The sequence below is a fragment of the Pyrgilauda ruficollis genome, unplaced genomic scaffold (assembly GCF_017590135.1).
Source record: "Pyrgilauda ruficollis isolate IOZ18807 unplaced genomic scaffold, ASM1759013v1 scaffold1, whole genome shotgun sequence".
Classification (NCBI taxonomy): domain Eukaryota; kingdom Metazoa; phylum Chordata; class Aves; order Passeriformes; family Passeridae; genus Pyrgilauda; species Pyrgilauda ruficollis.
In genome coordinates, this window is record NW_024508100.1 from 8,033,696 (window position 1) to 8,041,794 (window position 8,099).

Here is an 8,099-nt window from a genome sequence, read left to right on the forward strand (position 1 = left end):
ATCGGCCGGCAAATGGAGCTCTGGGGAAAGCCCTTTCTCTCACGCTAGGCTTCGCACTGAGGTGTGGGACACGTCAAGGCCTCCCCAGTCTTCACAGCCAGCGGGGGCTGAGGATGGGACCCTCCCAGACACAGGGACCAGAAAGGGAGAGGACCAACTTTTCTTTCCTAGGCCAAGGAAACACGGCCGATCCCGGCGCCTCTGGGGAAAGCGGCAGCGATCACAAGCACCTTCGGGGCAGGAATGCGGAGGGAACTGCTGGCAAGGAGCAGTGGGGGGGAAAGGAGGAAACCTCAAACAGCTGTGAGGACAGGGCAGCTCCGGGATACATAGAAAATTGAAAACTCAGCTGCTGTCTCACCATCCAAGGCTGAAGTCTCGGGGAGAAGAGGGAAAACGGCTACTTACAGCCCGTCCCTCTCTCACCCCCGATACACAAATTCGGTCTCTTCTGTCACACCCAAGAGGGCAAAGAGCAAGCAAACAAATTGCATCAAACAGTAGCTTAAAATTAATTTATTTAACAAATATAGCTATAATATAAATGATAATAAAATTTCAAATATACAGTATATTACATAGTACACAGAGCCCCTTCCAAAGGAGCTGGTGGAGGAGCAAAGAAGGTAACAGACAGCACTGTTACATGGGAATGGGAAAGGCTGTTTTACACTTTGTCTCTTGACTTCGCCTTGCAGTAAGTAAGAGAAACGTCCTGTCTTTCAGTCCCCTTTTTCCATCTCTTCCACAGTTCCTTCCCCTGTGGCAGGGGGCTCTCTGCAGGCTGCCAGCTAGACCCAGAGAAGCAGGACACAGTTGGCCCATCACCACCCTGCACCTGGAAAAGCTGGGGCAATGCCTCAGGTTTCTGCCAGCTCCCCAGGACTGCTGAGGAGATCAGAACAGTGCTGGGATAAGGGCTCAGCATCAGAGGGGAAAGCAGAGAGGTCAAGCAGAGCCAAATTGGAGGAGTCTCTGCCATGGGCTCCATGCAGAAGTCCACAGAGAAGAGCCAGAGGAGCAGGGAGGGATTGTGTGTGGAGCCAGCGGGAGCAGACAGTCACCAGTGCTGGGCTCGGTTCAGGCTCTATGTGAGGTGGTACATGCTGTATCCCACATGTGCTGTGTACAGTCCCACAGGAGCCACGGGCAGCCCTGCCCGCTGAAAAGGGCTGGAGGCGCCGTACAGGGAAGCGCCGGCCACGGCCGGGCCGCCCAGTGGGAAGGAGATGCCAAAAGCAGCAGGCGGGAGCATGGGCTTGGCTGCCATCTTCAGCTTCTCCAGCTCAGCCTCCTGGAGCCTCTTAGCCTTGGCGCGACGGTTCTGGAACCAGATCTTCACCTGGGTCTCTGTGAGGCTGAGAGAGCTGGAGAACTCGGCACGCTCGGCGATGGACAGGTACTGCTTCTGCCGAAACTTCCTCTCGAGGGCCAGCAGCTGCGCCGTGGTGAAGGGCGTCCGGGGCTTCCTGTTTGTCTTGTGCTTGCGCAGGGTGCAGGCGGGCGGGCTCAGCCGCCCTGTGCCCGGGAGCAGCCGGGGAAGAGGGGAAAGAAGAGACACCTTGGTTAGCAGTGCCCAAACCCCCACAGCCTGCAGAACCCCCGCCCTACCACAGCTGAGGTGGAGAAAGGTAGAGGTAAGGTCCCACTTGAAGCAAGGTGCTCCAAAACCACCAGAGTTGCCCGGGGCACACTTAAAATTGCCGTCTCCCTTTCCAAAAATAGAGTGGTGCTTCGTATCAGGAAGCTCTGACTCCATTGAAAAGAGCCCGGCAACGGGCAGGAATCAGACACGCACAAACCCTGCACCTCCTGCCTTCATGGCTACCCTGGTAATGCAGCGGAGAGGCAAATAAAGAGAATCGCCCTCCAAAAAGAAGAAAAAAGTCATGTTTTTTTATTGGATTACAGGAAAAAAAAATAAACAAAACGGGCTGGCTTCTCAGTCTCACACCCTTCTTCATTAGGCCCCTGGGAACCGGATTAAGCATGTAATTAATTACGAGGTCTGAATTGACACTCATGCTCTATCTACCACTCTTCACCGGTCTGCTCCTCTCCTCTTAGTTAACATTTCTAAGGGTCTTCAGCATCCATCTGTCCCGGGTTTACTTAGCAACAGCAAATTTTACTTTGCAATTTAAATAAATTAAACCACTGTTTTGCTCTACACAAGTCCGGTCGGGCAACCTGCCTTTCTCCAAGGGACAGAGAAAGCAGCTCTGTTTGTAGCTTTGCTAAGGGCACCCCAAACGCTTGGAAGGTCATCCCTTTCCACGGGATCCCTGGCAGGAAGGGAGTGCGGCCAGGCCGAGGGCAGCCGGCCCATGCTGTCCAGACCCGGGCTCAGCGCAGCCACTGGAAATTAACGGCCTTCTCTGGTCTCGGCTCTCACGCTGTTATTTGTATTAATTTAGGTCTCTCTGCATTAAAGCAGGAAAACATTACCGATTGTGATTCTTCTGACTTTGGACATGCACCATTTAAAACACCAGCCGGTGGGGCTGAAGCCCGCAAAGCTGCCGCTTCTAGGAAGCCGGTCTGCGCGCATCCTTACGGAACTACTTGAGCCACTTTCTGAGGAGAGCCTCAGTGATGTTGAGTCAAAATCTACGTAGCTAGTTCGAGCTCCAGGTTAAATTAACAGGCTGGCCGCGTTGCTTTTTCTTCTCACCCCCCCCCCGGTTAACATTTGGCACAAGACCCTGGCACGGGCGCTCTTCCTGTGCGTTCGCAGCCATCCTACACACACTCTCGAATCCATTCAGTGCTTTGGACGGATCGAACTGGCCCAGAAAAGTACGAACCGCACGGAAAAATATACCAGGAGAGGCAGGCCGGGCGAAAGCGACAGAAAAGCCCCGGCCACCCGCGCAGCTTTGCCCTCGGTCCGCCCGGCCCCACGGAAGGTGGCAGCCGGCCCGCAGAGCTCCCAGCCCTCCTGCTCCCGGACCATTACTTACTCGGGGGTGGCGGCGAGAACCGTGGGGTTTGCATCCAGGGGCTCCGCTCCTGCTTCTCGGGGCTTTCCGCCTTGACGAGCGTGTCCTCGGGCAGCTTGACCAGCCCCCCGACGGAGAAGTGCCCGCCGAGGGGCAGCGGGGAAGGCGGCGCCTCCGCCGACAGCGCGCCCAGGCGAGGGCTGAGGCTGGCGCGGGGGGCCGCCCCAGCGCCCGGCGGGGGCCCGGCGCCCTCGGGTCCGTCCCTGCCTCCCGGCTTCCTGTGGTCGGCCATGAGCGCCTCCACGCTGAACGGCAGGAGGGATGGGGAAACCTTGGGCTTGTCGCTTTCCTCCTCCCCGCCCATCGCCGCCGCGACGGGCAGCGCGCCGCCGCCGGGACTGCTAAAGGCGGATGCGGGCAGCTCGTCGCTGCGGACCCCGGTGGGCGCGGCGGTCATATCCACAGCCGGGGCCATGCAGGGGCAGCCGGCCGTCGCCACCGCAGCGCCGGGCGGGAGCGAGCAGCGCCGCCGCTCATGGGGCCGGGGGGCGCGAGCAACCGGCAGCGCGCTCCAGCCCGGCGCCGCCTCATAAAGCGGCGCGCGGGCGGCTCCGCCCAACCGGCGCGCGGGGGGCGGGGCCGCGCCGCCCCATTGGCTGCGGCCCCGGCTGCTCGCGGGGGGGCGGGGCTGGGATCGCCGTCGGAGCGCCCGCCCCCGCCCCGCCCCGCCCCTCAGCCCTCAGCCCTCAGCCCTCAGCCCTCAGCCCTGAGCCCTCAGCCCTCAGCGCTCGGTTCCGCTGCGCGTCCCCCGGGCCCGCTCCACGGCCCGGCTCGCGTCTGAGGAGGGACAGGAGGAAGCCGGGTAGCCGGCGCAGCCTTCCGCTGTGGAGACGGGAAGGCTCAAAACTAGGGGAAAAACGTATTAACGTCGGGAAAAAATGCCGGCCTTTCTGTTCGTAAAGAGCAAAGGAGAGAGCCCGAGCCCGTTCTTCTGCAAAACTAGAAAATACCGGGCTGTCCCGAGTGTGACCCCTCAAAGAGAAGGAGACCCTGCTCGCTGAGCTGTTATTTTGAGGTTCTTTTGGGTTTTGGTTTTTTTGTTTTTGATTGGGATTTTTTTTAAGTTTTTTTTTTTTCTTTTTTTTTTTTGTTTGTTTGTTTGTTTTTTGGGGTTTTTTTTGGGTGGGATTTTTTTGTTTGGTTTGATTTTTACATGATCGCCGGCCCTGCGGTGTATTCCATGTGACTGTGGAGATTTGTGTTTATATACATACCAGCACACACAACGCATAATTTGAGCTACTTATGGCAAAAATGTGTGCGTGCCTGCAGATAACGAAATGTTCGTTCACTTAAAAAGGAACATATAAGCCTCTGAACCCTTAAAGTCCCGGCTATTTTGTTTTGTTAATTCGTTTTACGATCCCTTATCCCCGCGCCCAGGACGGATGTGCAGTAAAACGGAGCCGCTCTCTAATAACGGGATTGGCCGCTCGCTGAGAAAAGTTTATTGATAGCTGCAGGGCTCTAATCTCCTCGGAACACAAGCGCCTCTTGCAGTCATTTAAGGCCAATTATCTAAATGGGGAGGGACAGCGAATCCCCTTTCCTTTTAACTGGACCCTATAAAGATGGTAGATTAGGAGCATATAGATTATGAAATGAATTGATATAATAGACATTTTATTAACTGATAAGCAACAGGATCTGATTGAAATGAATTGTCCACACACTTATCTCGCACACGCGTGAGGATATGCCCCAGCGGGGCGTTTCCTGCGCGTACATCGCACCCACCTCCCGCGGGTGCCGCGCTCACGGACGGTCCCTCTCATCCGTGCGGGTGACCTGGGGGCGGTTTGCGGGCTACTCCCGCAGATTCCGACGCGTGAAGGTGTACGCACTTGGCACAGACATACAGCTCGCGTTGGTACGTCCAGCTGGCCTCCTGCTCCGTGCCGCCCCGCTGATCGCTCCTGCAGCGGTGCCGCCGCCCGGCCCAGGCCGGCTCCGCGCCGCGCCGGGGCCGCTGCCGCTGCCGGTGCCGGTGCCCGCGCTGCCCGCAGCCTCCCCCGCGCCCCATCGGGCCGGGGGGCCGGGCCGGGCCGCGTCGGGGAGAGGGGGTGGGGGGTGCTCGGAGAAGCGGCTGCATTGCTAATTGCGAGAATAAACAATCTGTCACGATTAGTCAGTGCCTCTAATAGGCAGACAAGTGATGTTGTTTTTAGGCGCCAGCAGCGGTCTGATCAAAGGCTTCAGCTGGAGGGGGACTATTGAGGACGTTAACCCGCATCAAGGGAGCAAGGCGCCTTAGCCCTGGGACATCGGCACATTCAGCCTGACAAAATTAGTTTGCTCTACCAATCACACGACATTTTCCCAAAGCCCGGTACTAGTCTCGAAGATGCACCCCCCACCCCACCCCCGACTAAGAAAACACGCACATATATCGATGCATCGTGTTTCACAGTGTCACGGTGTCCCCTCCACCCGATCTTACAGGTAGGGTCTTGTTTTGTTTGAGTTTTTAAATTATTATTATTTTCCCCCGATTCCAAACTTAACCACGCAAAAGAAGAAGTGATGTGTTTATTAGACCTCGAGGCAGCCCCTGGGCTGAGTTCAGTCTAGTTGTTTGATGGAAATATGAAAATTAAAATTAGAGCTGCTGACTTTTCTCCCCCTCCTCACTTTTCTTTTGCACAATGATTTGAACGTTGGGAACGCTGAGGTTTGAAGAGATGCGTGTGCGTCCCATACCGGGAGCGCGATCCCGCTCTCATTTAGAGTTGACAGAATGAGATAATTAGCTCTTTATTTATCTCCCAGCAATGAGCGCTTTGTGTTTACATTTCTGTCATACTCGCTGGTATTTCAATCACTGTAGCAATCACTACAGCAAGGACTTGATTCTAATTCACATGCTGGCTTTTCATCTCTTTGGCTGAAAACGAGATGTCAGTAAAGTTTCTTTCGTTTCTTGCTCATTTTTTCTTTTCCTTCTTTCTTAATGAAATCTACAAGTTTTAAGTTAAAAATGGAGAAAATAAATTTGTAAAACGAAATCTCCCTCAAGATTGACTTCTGCGTTCAGGGGGAAATTTTTAGTTTCCAAACACTTCCTCCCTTGCTTACTGCACTTTGGGTGACCAAAACACCACTGGATTTTAGGAAAATTTTTAATACCTGTTTCATGTTGTTGATACTTTGGTTTGCTTTTAGGTGCCTCTCTTATGTTCCGCCCTGGGCTGCAAGGAAAATCGAAGTGAAAGGGCAGAGGGAAATAGGTGACTTTATTGGAGCTTGTTCCAGTCCGGTGTTTTTATTGGGAGCCGTGGCGTTTCCCCGAAGGCAGTTGTGCTAGATAACAATATTGGGCAATTAGCATCTTAAACAGTCCCGTTTCAATATAATGAATGTGCTAGGCAAAGCCATTACCCATAGCATTTTATTTCGGTGGGAATACAACAAGGGCTGGGAGGAGTGCGTGGGGGATGGGGAGAAAGGACAGGAGGCAGCGCTAAGCCAATTCAGGGCATTGTCTGCCTTTTGTAAACGTTATCTTTGACTTAAAGGCAGAACTCAGAAAGGAGAGGAGTGTTGTTTTTTCCCTTGTTTCTACTTTATTTCTCCCGAGACAGCAGCTCTTAGGAGACCAGACAGCCCCGCAGGACACGAGCCGGCTTTGGGGACGGGCAGCTCCGGGGCAGTTCTGCTGCGCCGGGCACAGCCTGCGCGCTCCCTGCGCGCTCCCTGCGCGCCCTTCAGCCGCCTCGCTCCATCTCTGCGAGACTCAGCCCTGGGGGCAAAGAGCCAGAACTGTCGCAAGTGCTAAAAATGTCCCGCGGGCTTTACAAGCCCTCAAAGCCCTTCAAGTGCTCAAAGCCCTCCCTGATTTCGTAGCTGGTTTCCGAGTGTCGGCAAAATGCGAAAACACCTCAGCTCTTTTCTTTTCGTCTTTCCCCACCCCGTCTCCCGCTTTATTTTCTCTTTCTCTTTCTCCCTAATCCTTTCTGTCCAGATTAAACATAACCCAAACTACTTCCAAGGCTTCGGGGACCTGGACTGGTCTTCGGGAGGTCACCAGGAGCTGTTTGGATGGCCAAACTCCAGTCGCCGAGGCGTCCCCGGCTCTTTGAGGGTCGGAGGAGTCGGGCTGAAAGGAAGGCACTATTTCAAGTGGCCTAAATTAATTTGATCGCGACATTATGATGCACTTGGAAAAGATGAAAGAAAAGGCTGGCCGTCTCCTCCAAGATCTCTATAATTATAGATAATATATCCTATTTCAAAGCAATTAGCTCAATCAGGCGTAACGAGGCACTTTGCTGCCAGGGAGTAACAATGCCTTACGGTTATTTAAGCTTCAAGATGTCAAGCAGACTTCAAGACTCTGCTCTGCCCAAAAGGGAACTTGGCTGCCTTGGTGAAAGCCCCATGGCTAAGGCACTGGTTTCCCTTCAGTGACAACACCCCTACTTAATTTAATATATACTTTTAAAGCTCTTGCAAAGGTGTCGGCTCTGCTGGAGAAGAGCACCGCTCCTCCAGGAGCGTTTGAGGCCGGCGCCCGTGCGGCATCACCTCTGCCCCTGCCAGCCAGCAGCGACCTGCCTCACCTCGCCGGCTCGCTGCGGGATGCTTGTGCCCTCCGAGCCTTTCCCCCACTCGGTGCCTTTCTCTCGTTAGCTTTTCGGGATGGGTCGTGCTATGTCTCACGGAGCTCTGCAGGAGCAGCCGCTGATGGGGCGCACTGGTAGATTCGCGGTCCCCAGCCCCAGTGCAGACCTCCCTGCCGCCTCCCAGCCCCCAGAGCTTTACCCCGCCCTCACTTCGGCTTTTACCTGAAGCGCTTGCAGATGGCAAGCTCGTTCCCGAGAGCCCCAAGAGCACTGCGGTAACCGCGCCCCGGCCGCTCCGTGTGCGAGGGGGCTCTGCAGTAACACCTCGAGGGGAGCACGGCCCCAGGGCCGGACCCTGGGTGGCCGGACCCGGCAAGTGGGGCGCGCAAAGCGGGCTTTCCCCCGTGCCCAGCGCCGGCGGCTGTGGGCGCGGGTTTAGGCCGAAAAGCCGCAAAGCGGCTTGTGCCCGTTCTCCGGAGCCGCCGCAGCCCCGCTCCCGCCGCCGCCGCGCCCTGCCCCGGGCGCTCGGTGGGGC

The 8,099-nt window shown here is 55.7% G+C and overlaps 1 protein-coding gene across 1 annotated transcript; it reads right to left on the bottom strand.

Moving 5' to 3' along the window:
• Positions 1-635: 635 nt before the first annotated feature.
• Positions 636-3,484, bottom strand: MSX1 (msh homeobox 1). Its single transcript, XM_041484898.1, has 2 exons — positions 2,964-3,484; positions 636-1,518 (listed from the first exon to the last, which is right to left on the bottom strand). The coding sequence occupies exons 1-2, from the start codon at positions 3,415-3,417 to the stop codon at positions 1,088-1,090; spliced, it is 885 nt and encodes a 294-aa protein (XP_041340832.1). The 5' UTR covers positions 3,418-3,484; the 3' UTR covers positions 636-1,087.
• Positions 3,485-8,099: the final 4,615 nt, after the last annotated feature.

What these genes read in the sequence shown, in the direction of transcription:
- MSX1 (XM_041484898.1), bottom strand. Translation starts at nt 3,417, where the DNA reads ATGGCCCCGGCTGTGGATATGACCGCCGCGCCCACCGGGGTCCGCAGC. An exon ending in GTTCTCGCCGCCACCCCCGA is followed by an intron (nt 1,519 to 2,963) that starts GTAAGTAATGGT and finishes TCCCGGGCACAG; the next exon opens with GGCGGCTGAGCCCGCCCGCC.